Consider the following 27,762-nt stretch of genomic DNA (forward strand, 5'->3'; position numbering starts at 1 on the left):
AAGAACAAGGCCTTTCAAGCTCATTATCTGTCGCTTTTATCACTTTCCTGCTGACATGCTCCCTTTTCTCACTCTTTTCTACACTCTCCCTCTCCAATCCTTCTCTCCGGTAACTTTTATTAACCTTAACACAACTTAACACATGTGGCCTGCCTCACGCAGCACCTGTCTATTAAACTGTGGCCTTGCTTCTTTACACTCTCAGTATTAACACTCATGCTTTTTTGCACACCGCGTTGTAATACCTCATCGTTCTGCTGCTATTACATAAGTGTAGATATGTTTACACTTTGTTTGACCTCTTTATTAGAATCCTATATCGTTTGCACAATGTACTGTAGATATCTAACATACAGTACGCACACTGTTCAGCACTGTTTGTATTCTATGTATTTGTCCGGTAGAGTTTTGTATTGTCCGTTTGTACTGCCTTTAGTTTGCACTACAGATGCATTTTATGTGGCTGATAACTTACTTTAATTCCTTAGCTTTGTGTTATTCTATGCAGCACCATGGTCCTGTAGAAACGTTGTCTCATTTCACTATGTACTGCGCCAGCTATACTGTATATAGTTGAAATGACAACAAAACCTTCCTGATTTGACTTGACTTGACTTGACTTGACTTGACTTGGGCTTCGTTCACTCCCGGCTTCATGTAGCAATATAAAATGTTTTATGGCCCGTTAAATTATACCTTTAATTGTTTTGTACATAATCATACAGAAGAGTTTTCCTTTTTAGAAACGTATTAATTAGAATCCATTAAAATATACACAGCACTAGCAGTGGATGTTTTTATACGTCCACCAAGCTGTCGCTGCTGGGCCCCTGAGCAAGGCCCTTAACCCCTTAATTGCTCAGTTGTATAAAAATGAGATAAAATGTAAGTTGCTCTGGATAAGGGTGTCTTCTAAATGCTGTAAATGTAAATGTAAATGTTATACACATGTAATTGTTCATTGTTATTTGGCACTTATTTGAAGATTGGAAAAACGGATAACAAGGTCTTGAGTAACATGAATGGAACCTGATGTGGACTTTTGCTCACTTTTTTTGTTGCTTTTCAATTTCATCCATTCTCCTCTGACTTGTCTCATCAACAAGGCTTTTCTGCCTAAAAAATGCCTCACTGCTCACCATTTTGCACCATACTTTGCACCATTCTTTGTACTAAATGAGTTCAGTAGTCTCTGCACTGAACGTTTCAGGAGTTTCTGAAATACTCAAACCCAAGTTATCACCCAAGTTAATGATATCATGATTATTTCCTCAGGATGAAACTAGGCATCCTAAAGCGGTGAGGTACCTGTAGCAAACTATTTATTCCACTCTAATGCCTGATTGTAAAGTTTGTAATATATATTCCTTTCTTCATTAAAAAAAGTTAAACTGAGCAAATAAAGCTGAAAATGTTTGCATTGTTTCACATATCGCTTACAACAGACGCTTAAAATGGATCATCACAAGTTGTATTACAATTTCTATCAAAACCCGAGCGAGGTTTCCGTGTGACCTCATAAGAACTTTTATAGGCCGTGATTTGGATTCTAAGAACTGCACATTTTGGATAATTCTATTATCATGATTATATTGTAACAATGCAATTGTAAAATTCTTACAGTATGTTAGTTAGATTAAAAACACACCAGTGGTGTGTCACGGTCGAAGATTCAATTGCATTCAGCTGACCAAATATTAGGCACAAACGATTTAACCATTAAATCATTTTTCAACACAATAAATATCACTGTAATGAATGAAAAAGCAGACAGAAGAAACAGAGTCAGAGAGACACAGAGAGAGAGAGAGAGAGAGAGAGAGAGAGAGAGAGAGAGAGAGAGAGAGACAGAGACAGAGAGAGTTTACAGTAGGATGAGTGAAATAAATGAGAATCATGGGAAAGAGCTGTGGAAGAGATGAAGTGGGAGTGTACCTCTGCTTAGGAGGGTAGGTGAGGGCTTCTTGGGCAGTTCGTTGAAGCCATTGGCATCCAGTCCAGCTGTTTTGCACTCTTTTTTCTCAGCAGCTGTGGAGGCACTGGTCTCCATTGTGGCTGATTCTGTTGGAGCAGAAAAACGAGAGACGAGTCAGAATGTATCAAGGAAGAGCTTAGTGAGACAATGTGGACACAACACTACCGTTCCTCCCCAACAGAGGGCATTCTGAGCAACTTTTCTCAGATGATGTGCCGTAAGCTCTTCATTTAAAAGCTGTTCGGTACGAGGAATCGTACTCACTAACATGACCTAGACTTAACATCACTTCTTCTGGTCATTTAATCAAACCTCACAGCTAAATGCTTTGCTTGATGCATAGTTATTCTCAGCACTCTTTATGTAAATGTGTGTGTGAGTGTGTGTGTGTGTGTGTGTGTGTGTGTGTGTGTGTGTGTGTGTGCGCGTGCGTGTGTGTGTGTGTGTGTGTGCACCCATATGCATATTATGTAACACTTTACATTAAGATTCCTTTAACAAACATGGTTTACTGCGGTATTTAACATTAACATCAACACAAATCATAACCTTTGTTCATGATGTAACTTAATGCATATATTAATTGATGTTTTGTTGTTTTAATGTTATAGTTTTTTGTCTAGTTAAAGGTAAAGGATGAGTGGGAAATAGTTGTGTAATTCCAATTCAGAAACAATAGATTTTACATTATTATTTTTATAAAATGATCCCAATGGTACTTAGTTTATTAATGCAGAAGATCATAATCTTCTCCTTCTCCTTCTCCTTCTTCTTATCTCCATTCTTTGCCCACTATCATTGATATTTCAGTTTATTAGTAGTAGTTGAACATACAGGCAATATGTAAGCCACAGATTTGCATCTTCAACAACCAATAAATAAATAATCAATTGAATAAATAAATAAATAAATAAATAAATAAATAAATAAATAGATAGATAGATACACAATAAAAAAATGTACCTTGGAGCGACAGTGTTCTACATCTGAAGCTCAGGTTGTCCTGGTCACAGCAACCAAATGGTGCACGAGGATTATATCTTTCTGCTGTATGACTCAATACCGTGTCCTGGCGATCAGCCTCTATGATGGCTTTATTCGTTTACTCACTCATCCATCTCTTATCTCTCGCTTTTTTCACTCAAGGTAAGCCGATTAAGGGAGGTGCCACACTTGCGCACTTCGATGGCATCTGTTTCGGTTTTTGCTCGGCCAAGACTGTCCCGGGCTTGTACAATTTTTTAGTGTTTTAGCCGTAATCACAATTTTCAGAATATTTCATTAATTAAAGTCAAAAAAACTACATTAAAAGTGAAGATTTGTATAAATCTTGAGATCGAGGCCTTAAACTGCAGTCTTGTGTTCATCACTGTTTGTTTATTTGTTTGTTTGTTTAATCTTATGTATATGAATTTGCAATTGAAGAATCTGAATGGAAGATTTAGTGCAAGTTTTAAAATGTACGTGTTTAATCTTTCAATGTATATAATGATTCATTTTTTTTTACTTATTCATACAATCGAGTTTATATGAATTATCAAAATGATCATTTAATGATTTTATTTTTTTAACTCTTCAATTTTTTTTCTGCTAGTTGGATCATTTCATCATTTTTATATTAAACTGTAATATATACAATTAATCTTTATTCTTTTATTTGCTCTGAAAATGTTTTCCATTTGTTTAGTTCTTTTTGTTAAATGATTTTTTATATATTTTGGATGCATCAGATTGATATTGATGAAATAATTGAACTAAGATGCAGTTATATGCTGTTTTACTTATATATGGTTTTATAATCTAAGATTTGTACTTTTGAAATAATAGTTTCAAAGTTTACGGATATACTGTAATACTTGTAACGTACACTGTGACAGAGCAGGATATTTTGTCAGGATATTTTATTATGTGAATTACTTTATTTTAAATGGTTTATTTGTGAATAAAATATTATTTTAAAAAAATCTCATTGGAACCTGCGCCTTTGTGACAGGATTCAAAAAGTGAAACTGAGATCGTCTTCTTCAAGACTATAACAGCTGCCTGACTTTCTGCTGCCAAATCCGTTATGGAAAAGAAACGTGCAAAAAAATCCTGTGATCTGTTTATGAGACCCGGTCATCACTTTGATCATTTATCATGCATCAGAATAACACAATCGTCCCATAAAATCAATCTTCTGTGCTTCTTGGCTTGGGATCTCCCGAACATTGGCAAACGGATGTGATGACCGCACTCTTGAGCTATGTTGTTTGATTGACAGCTGTGTCATATATATAAACTATGTGCATTATATCTAAACTATGTGTAAGCCATAACTGCTGTGTGTATCTAAGTGTTAGAAAGTTAAGACATTTAGCAGGCTAACACTTAACTCTGCATCTAAGCCCAGGCTTTTTTCAGACAGTGTGACTGACAAAGCATTCTGTTTCCTCGCTAACTCATTATCCCACAATCCCCCACACAGATCAGGACCCCATGGAGCCATCCTGGGCCACCAGCGTGACATGACAGGATAGTACAGGTGTCAAAGACTGAACAGACAGATGGCCATGAGAGCAAACAGGTAACGACAGGCACTTTCTCTCTCTCTCTCTCTCTCTCTCTCTCTCTCTTTCTCCCTCTCTTTTCTGTCAATGGTCATCTGCCAAGAGCTGGAGAGGAAGAGCGAGGGAGGAAGAAGAGGCAGGAGGCAGGACAAAGAAGGGCTAATCCCTGATCAAAACCTCCTACGTCTTTCTAAGACAGAGTTCATCACAGTTCAGATGAGAGATTTGCCACGACCCCACGTGAAAGATGTTTCGGCAAAGATGGAGTATTACTCCAAGGTTTTGCATGAGGCATGTGTCTATAACGATAACACTACTGCATTGAGCACTGCAAGTGCTGAATGAATAAACTTGTGCCTTGTATGCTAGCAATCAGATCTGTACAGAGACAGGAATTTATAGTTTTACAACTGTATAAATGAGCAAGTTCAAAATAAAGCATTCATTCATTCATTCATTCATTCATTCGTTCATTCGTCTTCAGAAGTCTCTGATCAGGATCCAGAAGGTACATGATGGGAATCCACCTGGAATGTCTCCATGTGAAAGCTTTTCCCAGGCTGTCACATATATAGGGTCTATATATTCATACTTATTTAAACACTAATCAACCATATTATTAAAATCACCTGCCTAATATAGTGTAGGTCCACCAGTGATGCCAAAGGAGTTCTGAACCTTTGACGTATGGACTCCACAAGCCCTCTGAAGGTGTGTTAGGGTATCTGGCATCCTATGGTAAGATGTTCGCAACAGATCCTTTACCTTTTTGATTGCAGGCAAATCAAAAAGCAAATCCCTCTCATGCAGTATTTTTTTTGGTTATACCTACCTATGATATAACAGCCATAACAGCCCATAAAAATATGTCAGACCCTCCTCTTGTGGTCAGAAAATGAGACAAAGCTTTTGTGTGAATGTTTTCACTTGACTGCATTTGAAATGGTCAAAGACACAGATTTAAATAATACACACAAAGAGTAAAGAATTTACGGATTCAAACCGCAATCTATAACCTCTATTCACTCACAGGCCTTTCAGCCGTACACAGCCTGAGGCTTCCCAATCATGCTGCTGTTTCTATTCCAATCCCAGCACTTGAATACATGAAAAGAGGCGCGAAAAGGTCTGACGGACAGGACTGTGTGCTCTTTGGGGCAACAGCGATGGCCTGCTGTCTTTGAAGAGATTTAACAGGTGTAAGGGAACTATTCTGCTTTACAGACCAGACGGATGTGCTCCGGTGACGCTATACCGGTCGCATCAGAGCTCTCATTAGTCGCGAAGGCCTTGGAGCAGCCTAAAGACTTTTTTCTCTCGTTAATTACATTTGCCTTGTGGCAAAGAGACTCTACAAGTGTGCTCAAAAGCCTCAAGACTTCTAAATGACAGAAGTGTCACTCCACATCAAGTGTGAACAAGACATTGCAGCCCGGGTGTGAATGTGTGTAACGTAGATGGCTTTTTTCTCCAGAATGACACGGATTAAGCTTGATCACTTCAATCATAATGCCGTTATGCCAAGCATTTAAATAATGCACAAATTCGTAATCCTCATCAACTTTGCACAAAGCGAAGGATTAAACAAATGAGAGGGAATGATTGGTTCTGCCTTCATCGAGCTTCTTGAGTTAACGTACACAAGAGCCGCATACAGAGCGGTTAACCCCAACCTTGCTTTGTCAATGATCGCCTCCTTTAGGTACACACACGGCCATTCAGCAGGGCATGATAACTAACAATAGGAGGCTTTAGCGAAAGGTAATTGAGGAGAACAACAACTTCTGAACTTAACTCTCTCCCATTCAGGGCACTTATTGTGTTGAAATCAATGACATGTTTGTTTTAGCACCTCGTTCCCTCTCAGCAGGCCCACGGCTTCTGTTCATGCGCCCTCCCTCTAAAATCCTCCTAAAGAACACTGAAAAGGAATGCAAACACATTTTTCAAAGAGTTTGTTTGAAGATCTTAACTCTCTCTTCCTCCTTTTTTTTGGCTTTGACTTTAAGAGAGACGTTGTGCTGGTTAGATTGCCACAAATCCTTCAGGAGGAAAAAAAATCTAAGAAATTGAATGTCTTTTATACAAGTTAGTGTTCTGAACATGAAGAATTCTTTACATCTTTGTGATATTAGGATGGACAGCTGACAAGTGTCCTATTAAACAAGTGTGTTTCTTTTGCAGGTGAACAGCTGTTGTGTTTTAGAAAGAAAGAAAGAGAGAGAGAGAGAGAGAGAGAGAGAGAGAGAGAGAGAGAGAGAGAGAGAGAGAGAGAGAGAGAGAGAGAGAGAGAGAGAGAGAGAGAGAGAGAGAGAACAGGCTGATATGTAGTCCAGTCCATTTCCTGTGTGACAATTTCATTATTTCAAACAAAACCCAGCTGCTGGACATAAAGCATGCTTAGATTCCTAGGCTGTTTATGGAATTAAACTGATGTCTCTCCGTGGGCTCTTTAAGATGATGTCATTTGAATACTTTTACGTTTCTGCACATTTTATTTTGCAAGTTTTGACTGATTGTTAATGAAATTAATGGCATTATTAAATAGCATTGCTTAGCAACCGTTACAGGACCTGGACATAACAGCATAGCTGAACTTTATTCTGCAGGCATTCTGCAAGCTCTAGCCATAAAGTAGACATGATATGCTTGATATGTTTCAATCAAAGGTCTACCAGAGAAATACTGTTAGGTCCTTCCCCAAGACCTTTAACCCCTTGTTTATTTAGGTTTTTGGATAACAATACATATTTTGAGCTGATAAGAAACATCCAGTGCTCGCAACCATGTTGTTCAGAAAAGCATCACAAAATTCAAGGCAGAAGTTAAAATACCACATCAGGTTCCACTCCTATCATCCAAGAACTGGAATGTGAGGCTACAGTGTGTACAGAATGACTAAAATTGAGAAGTTGAAACCTGGCAATGTTTTTCCATTCTGCAAATGTCCGGTTTTGTTAAGCCTGCAAGCCTGCAAGTTATTTTTTCATCTGTTTATCTGCTCTGCTATGACACGTTTCCAAGCACTCAGTACGCTGAAATATTTTTTTTCTGGACTGCTGTCCATAGTACAGTATAATTATGCTATCTTCCAGGTACTTGGAATAAAATCTAGCATTGCAAAAGATCTCAGTGAAAGAGCTTTTTTAACCTCTGAACTTGACAAACCTAAAAACAAACCTTAACAGAAGTGAAGTAAGCTGCAAATTCTACATGTTTATGCTTGAAGAAACATGCATCGTGTCTACGTATTTTACGACCAGGTAGTCGTGGTCATCCAACACATTCCAAACATGTCACGTATGTTTAATGTGCAGTGAAAATAGCTTTCTGCTACACGGTTCAAAATTAGCATCTATTGCAGCGATAGAGCAGGCGGGGGCCCCGATTCGACGAATTCAAGCCGTCCGAGACGGAGTTGGGAGAAAAAGAAAGAGAAAGAGGTATTCTCTACGTCTGATAAAATGAATGTCTTCATATTCCAGGTGCACTGAGCTTTCTGGAGAGCTGTTTGGCTCATCATGCAGGATTACTTACAGCAACCAACAACCCATCATGCTGAGTAATTACAGCCCGAGCTGTCGGCCAAACAAATGGCTCTGACAGAACGCTGAAAGGTCACGCAGTGAAATCCCAGAGAATTCATTGAGCTCTTTCTCTCTGTTGTGTTCGCGTCTGGTGCAATCGTTCAGATACACTGCCGGTGAGGCAAAGTGCTCTCTTATGGAATATAGTGGGGTTAATGATACCTACATATGCAGAAGAGAAGAAACAAAAACCACCAAATCTCCAGGATGGGAGGTCAAACATCAACATACCACTAGATTTGATAGTTTACTATATGAAACCAGGTAGAGGTTTCAAATTTTATTCTTACAGACATTTTAAATTGTAGAATAAATTCCATCCACCGTCTTGCCATGGCTTTATTTCAAGAACAGTATTTTAATATTTTTACAATATTTTAGGTTAGGTTTTGTCTATTTATTAGAGAGCTTCCGATTCCAACAGAACATGTTAAGTTCCAGCTGACAATATTTATACTACCATATAAATTGGTATTTCATTTCATTCACATTGTGTTAATTGTCTAATAACTAGAAATAACTCAATAATAAATAAAATATATTTACTGATACTGAATGCTTGTGATTTCTGCCTCTGTAGGAAAAGAAAAAAAATCGCAAACCTCCTGGTTACACTTTCCAGGCCCCTGAATTCGTCTCTTATTAAAATCTAGCATACACTACACAACAAACGCACGTGAAATAAATGAAAACACAAGTGACATGTGACATCCACAGTTCCAAAATGGTGGATGTGATGCGATGCTTATTGCCTTGGGGTGTGCAAAAACTTTTGCTTTAAGTTCAAATAAAACACAAAGTGTGCTGAATGCATTTTTGCGCTTTATTGTAGGCAGGAAATGGATTTAAACTGTTATTGTGTCTTAGAGTGGATTAGGCTTAAGATTCACTTTGACGTTGTAAGTCTTATTTGAAGTCTGATGTTTTGGGATTGTGAAAGACTTAAACTATGATATGACCAAATTGTCTTGGGCATACTAAATATGAAAAAACATACTAAATGACTCTGACATGCTACACCAATAACAATATGTCTTATATAACAAATAATAATATAATTACAGTGTACTCCATTGTGTGATTTTGACCCCACCATTGTCGTGTATATGAAAATGTACATTCGCACAAGCCCACTGTAGTGAAATGTGAGGCAGTTGGGGCTGTTGTGTGGATCACTTAAGTCAGTGGGAAGCCTGGGGGTGTTTGTGGCTTCCCTCTGTGAGAGAATGCAGCAGAGGGAGGCATGTGAACCTGTGGATAATGGAGAGAGGGGGAGGCTGAGGTGAGAGAGGGGTCCTATGGCTTGGATCACACCCCCTGCTGGTAAGTGCAATATCCTGTGGGTGATCTCTACGGGTTTGGTCAATGTCAAACAGATGTTAAGATTACAACCCCGGCTGAACTTCTGGAGAATAGTCTCTGATGGGAGGATCTGTCCTGTCTTTCCGAATCAGCCTCTAGAATTATTACAACTCCAACGTGCCAAGCAGAGCCATTTCACAGGACTACATAGCTAAGACGCTTTTCCAAAAACACGCACATCACTCGAGCCTCGGGCTATGGCCTTCAAAGCAAAGCCTTTGGGAATCTTAGTATTGCTTCAATTGCTGGGCCTCTACAATGTTTTCCTCATTTTTTTACGTTACTACCTTTGATCCAGTGCCCAAATGGTGTTGTTAAGAGACACTTGTAGTTTAACAGCCTGACTGTGCTGTAAATGTCCTCTTCTGTCACCGTTTGAGGACTGAAGCCAGTCAAATGCCTCGCCACACACTGGACTACAGATTTAAGGGTTTGCCAACAAGTTGAGATGGTTCATTGTGCTGACATCCAGATGGCAGCTTAAGAAAGGCCAAACTATGGGAGAGACAGTATAAAAGCTAGCAGAGTGCTAGCATTCCAGGTACCAAGCTGTACCGGACTTGTCCATGTGATTCTTTCTGCCTTCTTTCTTCTTCATTTTATGAGATTCATGAGACCACAGCTTTCTATGCTGGATTCTCCTCCATGACTTGTTCAGAAGTCTGTGCTGTTGGAGGCTAGAAAAGGCTGAACATTTCCAGGGCATGGCTCTGCACAAACAATTGACGAACTCCTGCACCACAAAACCAAGTTGGTTTAAAAAAAGACAATAAAAAAAAAACTTCCTTCTTTCTACATCCTGATGCTAAAATCCTCCCTGTACACTCATGGGACGATAAATTTATTGGAGCAAAATGTCAGTATGATTTATCCAGCCACCTGCTTCAGTCTTGACCTTACCTTAAACATAGCATGCATAACTGTATCATGGGTACCCAGCTGAATTGAGTTAAAAAACACAGGGCCAGACAGGACAAAATAAAAGCTTGAAAGAGAGAGAGAGGGTGGGGGGTGAGGGGCTTGTATAGGCTACTCTATTCCAACCTAAAGTGTTAGCAAAGATGAAGGATGCAAGTACAGCTGTCTGAGACTCATCCCTATCTCTGAGATAGTGCAGACTCAAATCTCTTAGCTAGGCCCTGACCCTGAACACTGATTGTACGAGGGTGTGTGATTGATAACAACTAACACATGGAGCTTTTTTATTCAGGGTATCTTATGTAAACCCTGTCTTCCCGTCAGGCTGTTTTAGGAGTCTGCGGCTTGGCTGCGTTTCGCTTTCTTTCGTTCTTCATCTCTCTTCATATGAGTCTAATGAAGAACATGCCCTGTGAAGGCCTGAGCTGTAGCTCTGTTACTCAGACAAATAAGTCATCCAGGGTTGTGCCACAACAATGAAGATTTCTCTTCAGCTGGATTAACCAAACCGCTATAATGTAAACACGCAAATCCTGCAATGTTGTTGCTTGAATTGTTCTGCATGCTCAAAAGCAGCGGATCTTTGTAGTTCATTAGGGAATTTTCCATGAAGTGTTTGTCTTAAATGTGTATGGTTCTGGACTGAAAGTGATGATGATGCACTGGCAGACCCACAGCGTGTTGCTGTCAAAACTTCTTTATGAGACAGAAGAGCATCATTTGGTTGCACCATCCCTCTAGGAATTAATTAAGTTGTGAATCAAAGGCCGCCAAGAGGCGCTATGGATACACGTCACATTTCATAGTGAGGCGAGTTTTTTGTGCCCCTGGTGGCACACAGACCTTTGATTTCGAGGCATCTCATGGTATGTGATGTCCTTTCATGAGACATTCACTGTAATTAGATGCAGCTTGATGCTTGATTGTTTCTGCTTGATGAGGACTTCTTATGTCTGGGTTCATGTGGCTCTGACTGATCATTTTAATCTCACTGAATTAGCTTTTGAATGAACTGAATCTGAGTTTATTACAGCTTTAAAACTGTGCTGCAGAACATGGATGTCTTGCACCAGGAGGTGAAACTCTAACACTGGAGCAAATACCAGCAAGAGTAGATCAAATATCGTATGAAAAAAAAGAAAGAATTTAATCAGATCCTGTTACAAATCTAGCTTGAAATATCAGAGGCCTGCTTGTAGTTCAACAATGTAAAGTAGCCATGTAGCGTAATGTTAACAACACGTTAAACTAGCCATGTAGCATAATGTTAACAACAATGACAACAACCGGTGAGCTAATACACAAAGCATTCACATAATTCAAAACCCCCTTTGTTGTTATTTATCATTATCTTTATATATGTTTACAATATTAGTGAGTTTTTGTAGGAAAGAGTTTGCCTCAGTGTGTTTGTCATGTTTTCTCATGCTATCCTGTATAGCACATTTTATCCTGTAATCTCTATCCATGACCTGTCTTAAAAATCAAATGTCAAATAAAAAAATCTATAACCTTCATGTTTATAGGTTTAAACACAAAATATCCAAAATCTCCCATCTTTTTTTCATGTCCAAACTGTGAAGCTATAAAAGCATTTCCCCTCCAAATGATGCAATTTCAACTTGCTTTGCCAAGTAATTGGTAATTAATTGAGAAATATGTAAATTATTATAAATCATTGAGCAATATGTAATATATTTCATATAATGTACAACATCACAACAAAATAAAATCTTCAATTGTAATATAGATAAACAGAGACAGTCAAGATGATATTATCCTTCCAAGGCTGCTTAAAGATCAAGACATTATGAATTCTACATGAGGTCCATGGTTTAATCCTATTTCTAAAGAATCTAAAAAAAAACAAAAGCAGGAAAAAAACTTCCTTTACCAAACAACATACGGTTCATTAGGCAACTCTGCTTAGTTTATATAAAACACGTGCATATAAAATCGCTAGCTTAAATTTCATACTCAATTTGTAAAGCAGTGCCCCATTTTTTTTCAAGTGACTTAATGCAACCTTTCATAGACTTGCAGCATTCCATCCTAATTCATGATGACAAAACTTTCTTTTTGTTTTAATACTTGTCTCTCATGAGTGCCTACGTGTCATTTCTTGTCTAAGCCCAACAAGGAATAGCTCCTGAACGGCCGCATTCCTTCATGCAAAAATTCACCTTGACACATGCACGTCTTGTGGCGCCTTCGTCTTCCATGTTATCCCGCGTCCCATATGGAGTTTATCTACGCCTCTTTGATGAGCATTCCCATGAGGTCGGGAGCTTGGGCTGCTGGAGAGGGGGAACGGTTTTACTGTGCTCTTCATCAGAGCAAGTCAACGCAAGAGGGGATTCAGAGAAAACAGAGAAAGGGAGAGGGAGAGGGAAAGAGAGAGTGAGAGAGAGAGAGAGAGAGAGAGAGAGAGAGAGAGAGAGAGAGAGAGAGAGAGAGAGAGAGAGAGAGAGAGAGAGAAAGAGAGAGAGATGCTGGCCACAAAAATTGCCAGAGGACAAATCACCCCTGACTGGTGGAGAGATTTCTCAGAGCAGACAAGAAACAAAAATATTAGTGTTCCGCTGGTCTGGGTTTATGGAGGCAATTACATGTTTGCCCTTTAGACAGACTGAAATAATACTTAGCATGGGAGATAATGCCAGTTGGAAATAAACACACTAACAAACAAACAAAAAAACTTTCCTTCTTACTGACATTATAATAATTGTAATAGCAATGGCATTTTAATAAAATCAGTCAATTATCAATCTAAGCTTGTTGCTCCATGCTTCAGCCGAAGCAGATAATGAACCCAATATGGCAACAAGAAACAATGGAACCTGAGAAGATTCTGAACCCATTTATCCAAAATCAGCCCGGTATAACATAACAGAGATTTTCAGGGGTCACTGCCTCCATTGAAACACTACAATGCAGTGACTTCTCCAGGGGTCAACTCCCCTCGGATTCCTCCATATAGCCAAGAAGAAGTGACTTCATATACTCCAATGAGAAAGCCCATTGTGCTCAGAAGTCTTGGGGAAAAAAAAGAAAGGGAAAAAAAAAGAAAGAGATGGTCCCCTGCTGACCTGGGCTCCAAGCTCAATCACTCATAGAAATGTGGAGTTACTACCTAGACTGGGAAAAAAGTCTGAAAGGAGACAGGATGTCGGCTGAGAAAAGGGTTAAGATTAAAAAAAGTGCTTCAGGTTTCAAACCAAATGCTTGGTTAGAAAAATAATGTAGGTGTGGTCTAGTGTGCCGTATAAAAATGCAATTTTATATGAGGGAAGCATACGCATAAAACAGAAACATAAAACAACAAAAAGTAAAAGCAAACAAGCCCTAAACTTTTGACCTATTTGCTCTTCTCACTTGTGGTTGTTTGTATTTTGCAAGAGCATTCAGGATGATAGTAAGAGGTTTGTATTAGAACCACAGCTCTCTTTACACAGGGTTTAGCTCATCAAAAGAAAACACCAGAGGGAAAAGTGTCATTTGATGAAGCAAGGCTGTGTGGGATTGGCAAAAGGCAAGATCGGCTGCCCTTTTGCCCTCAGTGGTCCAAATAAAAGATGTTAAAACAAACCTGGCCAGAGTTTCACTATGTTTGTGGTTAGGACAGATGCAAGAAACTTTGAAGCAATTAAACATTTCTGAACAACAGTTGCTTTATTACCAAAAGGCACCCTTGAGCTTCTCTTTCAGGGTTGCTAAGGTGACGGTTTTTACACCAAAGTGGGTCAGTGGGTGGTGTTTTCGGGCTACTTTAAAAATAACCTGCGGCCTTCAATATCTTGTTTTAAATTACTGAAATTTAATCTAACCAATGTCCACAAGCATAGGCCAAGGCAAACAAAAGGAAAGTGTAAGTGCAGACTGTGCATCAACGATACGCTATGTCGCCACTTTGTGTTAGTGTTTTCACAGTGACGTAGTAAGACTGGTGATCAATCATTCTATATGTTTTTTTTTTCTTTTCTTTTCTGATATAGCATACAGTCATAGTGGTCTTAATGCTCTGGGCTAATTGAGTTTACTTAATTTAAATGTGTACACTCGTTCAGTTTAAATGAATTGGGTTACATGAAGACAGTTTGTTTACATACATCCCACATGATTCGGCATCTTTTTCAAAGCCCTCCATGCTCCATGGACCAACCTAACTCCATGCTGGAACCTAAATTGAGTTTGGAGCCCAACATGCTGGCATATGCAACACCCATATAACTGCTGTGCTATTCTTTCACACATGTTCTACCCGCGTTCATTTAATTCTACAGTTATAATTCCTCTCGGGGTAAATCAAACATCCTTGTGAGGATTCTTAACGGTACTGGTTTACGTTAATGCTAAATGAATTGATCATTCTTACTTTACATAATTCAATCTAGAAACAAGAAACTCTAACTTTAAATGAATATCACTAAGAGCAATGAAATCATGTTTTGATAAGAAACTTAATCATTTTAAGTAAAGTATACTTAATATGTTTTTTTAAATCAGACTGACCACATTTTTTTAACCAGTGAACATATTGCAAAGATTAGCAGAGGGAAAGGGGGGTTATGGAGTGGATAATGGTTGCACCAGGCAATGATCAAAAGCCTGTACTGCAGATACTGCAAATCAGAAATGTGTGCACACCACAGTGACCTCATTTCCCTTGTGAAGAAATACTGAGAAACACAAGACAAATGTGTCTCCCTATTCCCTATTCCAGCACCTGTAATATGTAATTGGGCTGGAAATTTTGTTTACTAAATATTTCCAATGATATGCAGAATATCTTATAGAACTTCAAATTCAAGTCTCAATAAAAATCATAAAGCTTTAAATATAAAATTATGACTAATACTGACACATGAACTAGATTTTATGTATTAGGCCTATTATATTATATTTTATTTCTTTTTCATTTTATTATCATTTAAAGCTGGCCAGTAGTCAGTGCATTTGAAAAAATGATACAAAATAAATAAGTAAATAATAAAATAATAATAATGATGATGATGATGATAATAATAATAATAATAATAATAATAATAATAATAATAGTATATATATATATATATATATATATATATATATATATATATATATATATATATATATATATATATATATATAGTCTGCTGGAATTTTTTTGTATTATATATATATATATATATATATATATATATATATATATATATATATATATATATATATATATATATATATATATATAATCCAAAAAAATTCCAACAGACTGTACATATAGTAGATAAAATAGACTTGGACCTACAACCAGAAAGTTTCAAAATCTTTTAAATATTTATCTCTATATATCCATGTGGGAATGAGTGAAAATGGCGCCGTAGGGCACGCGGGAGTGCGCTGAAGGGGGCGTGGTCATTTCTCGGTCCGCCGCGGCCGGTGAGCGCGAGCTCGAGCGGACTGAATGAGCTGAATGGGATCCCGGCGCTCTTTCACATCCTTTCAAAACCTCTTCAGCCTGACTGCTGGGACTCTTCATAGCAGACAATAGCAAATGCACTAAAACTTTTTTTTCTTCTTTTTCTTATGCTAATGCCTGTGACCGGGTCCTCACATGAAAAAAAAATCCCACTCCCACCAACAGTTTTTTTGCCTCTTCCTCTAGGATTTAAATGGGCCAATTAGAGTTTTTTCCCCTGCTTTTTTGCCTTGTTCTGCCTCCTTGTCAGCTAAATTTCTAAGCACACAGGCCCTTTCATTCTCTCCAATGAATCGCAGAGTTTCTTCTTCATCTCCTTCTTCATCTCCTTCTTCTTCTCTTTCTTCCACACCACCCTTATATAATGATCACACCAAAGTTACTTGCCCAGAGACACCATAACAAGCAACACATGAAACTAATTGCTGATATTTATTCTGAGACTTTCAGCATAAAGCTACAGTAAGCAGCAAAGAAAAGCTAGAGAGCAAACACAAGGCCTTTCAACTAACAGCACGAGCTTTTCTCAAACCCTTCAGCTCATGATAGCTGGACTTCCCTGGACTTAATTACACTATGCATGTCTATAGAACATGTAAAGTTCGGTCTCTAATGACGTGGACTTTTCAAACTTTGCATTGTTTTGGCATTATGGCATTACGACTGAATTGCTTAGTAGGTAAAATGCGTTAGGGTAAAAAGTATGAAGTAAAAATGATAAAAGTAGAAATTTTAATTTAAAATCAGAAAGAAAAGAAGAAAAAAAACAGAATGCACGCGTTCAAAAGAGTGAGCAGTCAGATTTTTGGCTAATAATAATAATAATAATAATAATAATAATAATAATAAACTCCAAAGATTTGGCATGGCGTATGGTTCGAATTTTCCGAATCAGAGCTCTAATGGCCCTGGCGCCTCTCCACCTTTCCGATCAGATTGTGTCCCATAAGGATCAAGTTGCAGACAAAAAGATTTTTGAAATTCCAGCGCGAAGCCGGTTAAAAGTGCAAACAACAGTTTAAAGGCATCTCCTATCTCATTTTCTTTATCATTGCATGAAGCGTGTAATGCACTTTAAAGAGAATTGTTCCTTTTATTTGTTTATTTATTTATTTATTATCAAGATAGATAGCAACAGTGTAAACAAACGTGCAAACAAATGGGAGTTTATATTATTTATTGAATTGTTTTCCTTTATATTTGCACTCAAAGATTCTATAGGAACAGAAATGCATATTTATTAACTTGTTTTTCTGGAGACACTTTTATAGTGTGATGTGTAGTTGTGAGTGAGTGAGTGAGTGAGTGAGCTACAACTTTTCCATATATCCATTTTCCATACATATATTTTCCATATATGTAACCTTGTTAATATATGATCCTACCTTTAATTCCGTTGATGTTTTTTTTTCCCGATTCACGTGTCCAAAGCTGCGTGTTCTCTCTTCTTCAAGCCAAACTTTTTCGCTGTAGAGAGGAGTAGAAGCTTGTCCTTCGCGGCGGGACCCGAAACGCCATCCGAGCGCAGCACAAACTTCGCCAAAACTTTGCCCAAACTTTCCCGGATCATTCAGTGCACTTCACACAAGAGTTAGTGCGTCTTCACTTCACTTCGGATCAGTGCAGGAACTTTTGTTTTCGCGTACCGAAGCCTTCCCGCTGCCAAACCATCGCTCGCGCAGAACAGAAAGAAGCTGAAACGAACGGAGGTTTGGGACGGTGTGTGTGTGTGAGTGTGTGTGTGTGTTTGAGTGTGTGTGGGAGTGTGTGCTGATTTCTCCAAGCTGATCTGTGTTCAGTTCGATCTCCTTCTCTTCCCATCTGGGCTCGGGCTCTCTCTCTCTCTCTCTCTCTCTCTCTCTCTCTCTCTCTCTCTGAGTTTAACCATTTGCTGTTCCAGATGGGCTGGGCTAGTGGAGCGCGCGGGAGCACACACACACACACACACACACACACACACACACACACACACACACACACACACACACACACACACACACACACACAGAGAGAGAGAGAGAGAGAGAGAGAGAGAGAGAGAGAGAGAGAGAGAGAGAGAGAGAGTTTGGAGTTCTCTGTTGCGTAGAAAAGAACAAACACAGCAAAAAGAAAAAAAAATCCCACGTGTACAGAAAACACAGTGTTAATGCATCACTAAGGATTTGGCTGTATGGTGTAAAAGTGCGTGTTAGTACGATTCAGTGCTTCTGCCAAATATCCAAGCTTCAGGCCTAAAGCTTTAGAGTTGAAACCCTCAAAGATTTAGAGTTTAATGTGACCGGGTTTTTATCCCTGCAGCTCTCATCCGTTTGCATTAAAAAAGTTCATTGATGATTTTGGTTTACAGTAAAAGTAAAAATAAAAAAAAGTTTAAAAAAATACAGTAAAAATCTTTCAGAATTTGCTTAAGTTGTTCATAATAACCAGAAGTTAGGTATATATAAAAAAAAGGCAGAGGTGTTAAAATGAAATATTTCAATACTGAGCTGGATGTAAAAAAAAACAAACAAACATCATTTTGCGCATTCACTTATACACCCTCATCTTCATCACAGTAATGAAATAAACTGCTCAGTAAAATATCTGCTTTTACCATTACAGCATTGATGCATTAATCATTAAAACATGGATTAATCCCTGCTATGAGTCTGTATATAGCAGATAAATGAATTCTTATGTCTATATATTAATTCTATTACAGTGTTTGTATAGGATGAACTGTAGTACATGTAAGAGTTTACATCTAAACTTACACTCATAGTTTTGTTTTTAATAGAAAAGCTGGATTAAATCTTAAAGTGTTTATATAAGAACAACTAAATTAATCCTTACAGTGTTTCTACAAAACAGCTGACTTAACCCTTAAAGTGTTTATATAAGAACAAACAGATTCACCCGTACTGTATATAGAAGAACAGGTGAAATAATCCTTTCAGTGTTTCTACAGAACATCTGGTTTAACCCTTGACATGTTTATTTAAGAAGAGCGTATGACCTCTTAATGTACCTATATGATAACAGTTGGATTAAAACAACTACAATTAACATTACAGTTTTTATAAGAACAGCCAGATGAACTTTTATATATGGTTGTATAAGAACAGCTGGATTCATCTTTACTGCATTTATTTAAAAAAATGGAAATATTTCCCATTGCAGTGTATTTATATATACAGCTGGGGTTTTTTCAACAGTTTTTATATAACAACAAATGGAGTGTCCCTTAAAGTTTATCTATAACACATGCATTAAGCTTTATTCTGTTTATATAAGAACAGCATGTTAACCATTACAGTGTTTACATAAGAACAACTGGATTAACCTTTACAGTGTTAACATATGAATAGCTGGACTAACCCATATAGTTAGGCTTTATTATCCTCGATTAACCCTTAAAAACATTTACAGTAGGCCTATGTACAGAAAAAAACAGCTGTCTTATGCTTTACTGTGTTTATCTAAGAACAACTGGATTAACCAGTATAGTATTTCTATAGAACAGCTGGATTAGGCCTTAAAGTGTTTATAGAAGAACAACTGAATGAACTCATGTGATATATATAGGCTGGTTAGATGAACCATTCTTATGCTTTTCTAAGAACATCTGGATTAACCATTACAATGTTTGTTTGAGAACAGCTGGACACAAATAAACACTGTTCAATTTAATACAGTGGTGTTTACACTGTAGACAGCAACACTGTACTGACATTATCAGAGTTTATTTTGTGGAGTAGGCTAACCGAGGACAACAGAATGACAGAGGACAAGTATCCAAGAAATAATATTTCTGTGTATTGTATTATTGTATATAAACCCAAATGTTATGAGGAGAAACTACAGAGTTTAAATTAAAAAGTTTCTTCTACAACAAAACCGAGCCAAAATCTGAATCATTCAAATGTTCTGAAGCATCTTTAATACTTTGTTGACTTTGAAAGCTAACATTAAGACAGATTTTTATTTTCAGGATGCCATAAATATTGTGACCAATCAAATCAGATATACCTGATTGTAACATGAACGTCTAAATATCTTCTTTACGTATCTTTACGTTATACGGCTTCTATTAATTTGCATGAATCTGCTTGTATCTTGTGTCTTGTAACAACCAAAACACAAATGTGTGATGAAGAAATTATCAGGGAAAAATTATAAAAATTAAAAGATTAAAACTTTTGGTGTATTGGAATTCCTGGAGTAAATTTTAAATCTATGTCTATGTAGAAACCCTGACAAAATATAACTCTGTTAAGATTTTTTTTAACATACAAACTTGTCAGGAAAAGGAAAAGAAAGAAAGAAAGAAAGAAAGAAAGAAAGAAAGAAAGAAAGAAAGAAAGAAAGAAAGAAAATATTTTCATTAAAAAAAACAACGTATTAATGGTATGGCTAGGTCAAAAATGACCTATATCAGATAAATTATTCCCACTGAAATGTCATCTGAATCACAGAGTCAGTTGCCACTAATGACAACCAGCGCCATCTAGAGGATTAAGTATAAAGTACAGTACAATAATAGGCCTTATGCCAAGCATGTTAGAAGTGTGTGGGGAAAACCCAAATCTACCCCCGGACTCCCTTTGTTTCAGGAATAAACATCCCCTCTGGATGAAAATCAACAAAGATCATTAAAAACATTGTACTGTATTTCATTCTTTTAAATCTCTCATTAACCATCAGCAATTGTTACAGGGTTTCAACGTTCTGTGTTCTTACTGTAGCACTTCATAAAGACACATTTTTAGCAGAGGTTCATAATTTAAATGCAAACATGACTGTAAATAAGCCTCAAAAGTAGTCTGAGAGGAAAGTTAAATTCACATTAACTTTTTGCTCGATTTCAATGTATTCACTCCCAGGTCAAAGGATATATAACTGTACCCATTCTTGACAAGGATTACCCTTAGTACCCTTAGTACCCTTAATGATAGATTGATTACAGTGTAAAATATATATTAATTGTATACACAGTAGACAGTGTTAACTTACATTAATAAACAAACAAACAAATAAATAAATAAATATAGACAGAAGGGTATCTACCACCCCAGAGACCAAGAATGGTATAAAGTTTAGTATTCTTTATTCTGAGAGTGTAGTCAATCAAACCGTTTAACCTGATCTCATCATTTTTTGCTTCTTTGTCTTTACATTGATGCTGGGAGGCAAACGAAAATAAAGGAAAAGAAGAAAGGAAGAAATTCCCAAAGAAACAAAACTTCAAAGGAATCAAGACTCGAGAACAGGGAATCAATCCTCCTGTGGATGACACCATAGAGTTAGACATATACAGAGACAGCAGAAATACTAATACTTCTTTACCATTTCATATATTAGGAAATTAGTGAAATGAACCACTGATTTGTGGAAATTAAAAACACATGACTTGACAACATGAACACAATGTTGTCATTAGGGATTATGGTATACAGATACAGCATTATATACTGTGGAAAAGTGCATTCTGAAAAATCCCACTTGGTACAGCTCCCAGCTGCCAAAACACACACAGACTGTGGTTAAACTGGTAGCATATCATCCTTACTGCCAGCTGGTAGAAAAGAAATACTGCACAAGATTCTGAATTACTGCACAAAGCAATCTACAAAGCTGCAAGGTCATCAGAAAATCTCAGACTTTAGCTAAGTAAATAAAGACAGTGATGGTGTAGCAGTTTTCAGGCTTGCTGTGTATTTATATACAGTATACATCAACATAGAGACAAATGCCATCACAAAATAACTTTGTGTGCCATATTTCCCTTGAATTAGGCAGAAAACTTAATGCTGTTTAATTAATCGGACAACAATGATTAAAAAAGGTGCTATTTTTAATAAAAAAAAAAGAGAAGGCAATTTTTCTTAAGACCTCTAAAGAATGTTACGATATTTGCCCATAAATAATGTAAATAATGACCATTGATAAACCTGATTGATTTAATGCTTTTTTAAAAAGTGAAATTTAGGTGACAAAGTGGTTATTTACTTTACAACACTTAATAGATTGTGGCAAAATAACTAAAACAAATGAACATAATGAGTCAAGGGTACGAGAGCTAAAGATGATATGACACAAGTACTTTGGCCCAGGGTAAGGCAGCACTTTACAGAACAAAGACAAATTATTGTTCTAAAAAGAAAAGAAAGGAAAATGACAAAACTGTGTAAAAAAACAAATGTGAATTGTTAAATAGTTCTGTGCCCTATTGAAACAGCTGCTGGAGTGACATGGTAGTTATTTCTTATAAAGGTGTGGCCACAAATGAATGGATTGAAGCCACAAGCTATAAGCTGGCAGGAATTGTGTAACTTAAGCCCATGCTGTGTAAACGTCATCCTTAAAACATGGCCTCCAGTCAATCCAGCCACAGTAGAAACTGGAGTGAGGGTTTAAGGTAACCACCAGGTGCTTGTGGAAAAAATGCTATTCATCTGTTTTAGTTCAAATGTAGACACTAGAATAGTTTTACAGTCTTACAAATTTATTATCAATTACTGCACATAGAATCTTCTACAATAACATCTTCACTTCACTTTATGTTTAAACATACTATGAAATCCAATGGATATCTCAATGGCTTTGTAAAAATAAAATTACTAAAATTTATGGAAGGGAACATAATTAAAATGCTCAATTGTTTAATTTTGTGGCAGCTAAAAAACAAGAGAATAAGAGAGAAATAGGCATAGACTCAATGATGGAAATCCAAATAGTTTAACTGGAAACCAATTATGTTTCCTTTTTTTTTTTTAAGTAATATGAAAGCAAAGAAGCAGGAGGAAATTTCTATTTTCTGAAGGCTGACATTTTGTTTTTAATATGAAATCTATTCAGTCTATTCACTTTGACTCTTTGCTCCATTTTAAACAAACAAACAAACAAACAAACAAACAAACAAATAAATAACATCTCACCTCAGTGACTCCATACTTAGGATTTTTCCCCTTATATTTTTCCATGGGCTGTCATAAAGATTTTATAGATTTTGCTTCACTCATTTCTGCTCGTTTTAATTAATTTCTCATACATTGAATTAAAAATTTTCATAATTAAATGTCTCAACTGTCTAAACATAACAATGATCTTGTTAAGAATAGGAAATGTTCTAAATGCATTACAGTGGCTCCATCTAGTGGAGAAGAACGTGTAGAAGAAGGATCTGCTTTTCAGGACGCTGGCATTTATTTATTTATTTATTTATTTATTTATTTATTTATTTATTTATTTATTTACTTACTTACTTACTTACTTACTTACTTACTTACTTACTTACTTATTGTAGCAGGGCAACCCAATGTGTAATGCTAACATATATAATTAATATGCATATGCAAGTTGTGTGGTAAATAATATGCATTAATATAAACCTGTGATTTGTCTTGTAACCTGCAGAATTTCCTGGGGTGCTAAAGAAATCATTTTCTGACTAATCAGATTTAAGCTATGACAGAAAAATGCAGTGGTGTAATAAATAACATCCATTTAAAGTGAATTATATAAACTGGTTAAGAACGAATATATACAAGAATCAATGTGCTTTAAATTCACTACAATGTTTCCCCAAAACTAAATAAATGATTCCTGTTTATATGTATTTGTAATAAACAAATAAGTTCACTCAGCTTTTAATGGTCTGTATTTATAGACACGAGGCAGAGTATGATTACTTTTTTTTTTTTTTTATCAAACTACAGGGTGTGTGTGTGTGTGTGTGTGTGTGTGTGTGTGTGTGTGTGTGTGTGTGTGTGTGTGCGTGTCTGTGCGTGTGTGTGCGTGTGTGTGTGTGTGTGTGTGTGTGTGTGTGTGTGTGCGTGCGTGTCTGTGTGTGTGTGTGTGTGCGTGTCTGTGCGTGTGTGTGTGTGTGTGTGTGTGTGTGTGTGTGTGCGTGTCTGTGTGTGTGTGTGTGTGTGTGTGTGTGTGTGTGTGTGTGTGTGTGTGTGTGTGTGTGTGTGTGTTTGGTATCTTTTGGATCATCTGAATATTCCAGCCAGGTGTTTTAGATTAATGACAATAAGCTCAGCAGTACAAACCGATGTGACATCCATGTCGCATATCTACTCTGCCATCAGCTGAACTCAGACCCCATACCCACTGGAAATGGGTTAGCAAGCTCGGTCTCTCTTTCTACAGTAACTTTATCCTGCACACATGCTGCGTGACCGCTGACCCGCAATATCCGCAGTATTCTCAGGACGACCTTCTGCTCCAGTGCTGCGTTCAATCAGATAGAACTCAAGACATGATGAACACCACATCCCTCCTCAGATTGTGGTCGCCTCTGTTTTGCTTTTCAAATGAACGCAGCACTGAGATGTGGTTAATGCATTATGTCGCCTCTCAGAGAGTAGCAGAGGGAGGTAATGTGACAGCGGGGCACAGCGGGGCATTACTTCACGAAGAAAGCATGAGATGGAGGAGAGATTGATGCCTAAAGCATATGAACTTGGAAAAGGTTTGCAGTGATCCGTTCATTTACTCAACAGGTGAAGTTTGTCTTTCTGAAAAGGTTGGATGGACAAATCCGGATAATGATAAAGATTCCTTTCCCAAAGTTTGCCATTTTGATATATATATATATATATATATATATATATATATATATATATATATATATATATATATATATATATATATATTATATTGTTATTATTATTATTATTATTACCATTATTATTATAAAGAGGAGGGGATTGTTTATGTAAGTAATTGCCTTAATTTTTCTCAAATTATTTTCATGTTGTATGAGTTTACATTGTGTCAGTTTCCATGATGTTACCAACATAAAACATTTTCCATGTTTTAAAATATACTGAAAAATACATTAATATAATAAAAGAATTAACAGGATGATAGCAAATTTTAGGAAACCAAAATTTTGTTACTGAAACTAGTTTCCATGATGTTACCAACATAAAACATTTTCCATGTTTTAAAATATACTGAAAAATACATTAATATAATAAAAGAATAAACAGGATGATAGCAAATTTTAGGAAACCAAAGTTTTATTACTGAAACTACACTAAGTAAGGTGAGACATTGACATATTTGCTTTTGTACACTTAATTGTACTAACATGCAACAGTAGAGGTGTCATGCAATGTCAACTCGACATTATGAAACACAATATGTATCCACACTGTCAAGTTTTCAATGTACACCAGTTTAGTAGTATGAAGGTTTTTAAAATAATTTATCATCAAAAAATGAATAAAACCAGAACATCCACATTGTATTTCATAGTTTGGATCTGGACATTTTTTCTTTTTTCTTTTTTCAAGGTCAGGCTGTCCCAAAAACGAGTGTTTTACCACTTAAGTGCACCTGATTCGACTCAAGTGTTTGTTATGAAGCATTATTAATCTTTAGCTGAGACAGCTGTGTTCAGGCAGGAAAACATGAATCTGTAGAGCACTGTGACCTGCTAGCTGTGGAGTTCAGGAACCTTGATAAAAACCGATGGAAAAATGGTGCAAGACCTTGATCCTAGATATCATATAGTTTCCATTCAGCTCCAACACAGCTGTCACTAATATTCAGATCTTCCTGAAGACTTTGTACTGGGTCAAGGGTGGGAGATTTGGCTGGATATTATTTGGACTTTTTCAGCATTTGATAACATTTATCATGTGAGTTAACTCCTTTCTAATTCATTAATTCAGTGGTTCTCAGCTTTGGTCCAAAGGGGTTGAATATGTGTTTTTTATCCTGCAGTAACACTTCTGATAGTATTATTAAAACCTTACCTGTGTATAGAACTATAGACACTAGAACATGTCTAATGCTCTTGTTCATAATTGTCTCAATATTTGTTGATATTATTTAGTGTGAGTGTATGTAGTTAAGGCAAAATAGATCGGGTTGCATATTAAAGAATGGCTGCGAGCAGCAAATATACAGTAAAATTCCTCTTTTCCCATAGTGCATCCTGGAGCCTTCTCTTCCCCAGGTAAGGGATGATTAGATCTCATATAATCCTGACAGCTTCCTGGATAAATAACTAGTTGCATGTGCCACTTCTTTGGCCAAAGTTTCCACCATATTCTCAATATCTATTAAATGCCTTGATTTCTGTATTCCAGCTTGAAGGAGCTCAGGTAAGAGCAGAGCCCAAGTTCAGCCACAATACAACTTCTATGCAGAGTTAAAACAGGCCGAAAGACTCATTATTGGTAGCTTAGTGCTGCTGGGATATAACATATCAACCTTGTGATCAGTAGTCCAGACCTGCTGAGCAACTATTACCCCAACATTCACTCTGTCGCTCTGATCTACAGGGGCCAGTGATCCCACAGGAAGGGCCAATTATACACTAGGACTCTTGGCCATGGATGGTTATGGCAACACTGTGATTTCATCTCTATACAAATACTCCTAATCCCCAAGAGTTTAGACTGAGTATCAGGTCTAACATCTGACCTCAAGGCTCATGAATGGCAAATAAATTACCAATGAGTGGAAAAAGGTGTCAAATAAGCATGCAAATAGGAAGAAGTAGAGGCAGAAGACAAAGTAGAAGAAGAAGTGGAGTCCATATGACTAAGAACAACTGCTTTCACAAGTTCATTATACACCAGGCTAGAGTCTAGATTAGCAAAGCTGTGTTTCAGATATTTCTCATCTGTTGGCTTTGTTTTTGGCCTCTCAAGCTCCTGATCTTAGTTGCCTAATACTTTTTAATGTACATATTTATTTACTAGTTAATTATCCAAACCTTTATAGATATAGAGAATAGAGTGAGACTAAACTATACAAATCCTGAGTTCCAAACACGCATGTGTTTATAGTCTTACTCTAATCTAATAGATTAGAGTGTCTACACTGAACCGAGTGCTGGAAAGACAGTCAGGTTCATTGGAAATCATTGTTTTAACACTGAATTTCAATTCAAACATGGAAACAAGTACTTTCTTTGCTGCAATTTGTTATTAAATAAGTGACAGTGAGGTGTTTTGCTTTTTTTAAAATATTTTTTCCCATAAAATTAACACAAAGTAAAGGTCTAAAAATTACTAAAAATTAATGACCACATAAAAGCACATTAAAAAGGACATTAAACATATCTTGATGGTGGTGTTGTTCTTTTGGCTGTTCCCTATTCCCTACACAGGTCATCTGGTCTACATATTTGAGTTGATACAGGTTTTATGATGGATGCCCTTCCTGACGCAACCCTCACATTTTATCTGGGCTTGGGACCAGCATTAAGTTAGCTTCCTGCCCGGGAATCGAACCCTTGCCCCAGCAATGAGAGCGTGGGATCCTGCCTCTGGAACACCAGGAGGCTATTAATGACATTCCAAGGATTTACTTAAATGTATCATTTATTTTTTTATCTAGAATTTGTATAAGGTTATAAATGTAACAACAACATTGAAAATAAAGAAAAATAAAAGACAAAACCTGCTTTCCATGCTCTTGTGGAAAATTCCAGATGTTTCTTCAGTGTTCAGGTGGATTTTTCAGAACCAAGAATGGATGAAATGTGGAAAAGGAAGTACAAGAAACACCAATAGCATTATTTATTTTTTTTTTTTTATTACCTTTGAAATCATTTTAATGACTATATTTATACATACAGTGCATTTACAGTATTGAAAAGTCAGTTGCATTTACTTTATATACTGTACAAAATCACCTGTACACAAATAGAACCATAATCATGGAATCATCCATAAATCTCAATGCTTTTTAAGTTTTGGACTGTCTAAAATCTCTCTTTCTTGCCAGAGTTGTTTGTCTAGCATCCTCTACAGTGTAAACCTCTTCCCTTTCCTATGACTGAGTCCAAGTGTGGACTTGTGCAGCATCAACAAAAATCTCACTAGAGAACAACAAAGGAGTCATCAAACCACCTGATGTGTTTGTGTGTTCTCTCAGAAGGAAATGCTTTACAGGTGAAGAAGGCAT

At 36.8% G+C, this 27,762-nt stretch overlaps 1 protein-coding gene and 1 long non-coding RNA gene across 2 annotated transcripts in view; one reads left to right on the forward strand and one right to left on the reverse strand.

Annotated features, from left to right (window-relative positions):
- The window catches only part of gli2b (GLI family zinc finger 2b), an 82,936-nt gene extending 65,213 nt beyond the window's left edge, over nucleotides 1-17,723 (reverse strand). Inside the window, exons 1-2 of the mRNA XM_027163742.2 lie at nucleotides 17,235-17,723; nucleotides 1,936-2,061 (exon numbers count right to left, since the gene is read on the reverse strand). Of these exons, the coding sequence (XP_027019543.2) occupies nucleotides 1,936-2,050 (115 nt within the window). The 5' untranslated portion in view covers nucleotides 2,051-2,061; nucleotides 17,235-17,723. The remainder of the gene's footprint in view (nucleotides 1-1,935; nucleotides 2,062-17,234) is intronic.
- Nucleotides 17,724-23,864: 6,141 nt separating this feature from the next.
- LOC113654031 lies at nucleotides 23,865-27,248 on the forward strand. Its single transcript, XR_003443287.2, has 3 exons — nucleotides 23,865-24,304; nucleotides 25,775-25,801; nucleotides 26,963-27,248. It is a non-coding gene; the product is annotated as an uncharacterized LOC113654031 (long non-coding RNA).
- The last annotated feature ends 514 nt before the right edge of the window (nucleotides 27,249-27,762 follow it).

Source organism: Tachysurus fulvidraco, chromosome 2, assembly GCF_022655615.1.
Source record: "Tachysurus fulvidraco isolate hzauxx_2018 chromosome 2, HZAU_PFXX_2.0, whole genome shotgun sequence".
In the NCBI taxonomy this organism is placed as follows: domain Eukaryota; kingdom Metazoa; phylum Chordata; class Actinopteri; order Siluriformes; family Bagridae; genus Tachysurus; species Tachysurus fulvidraco.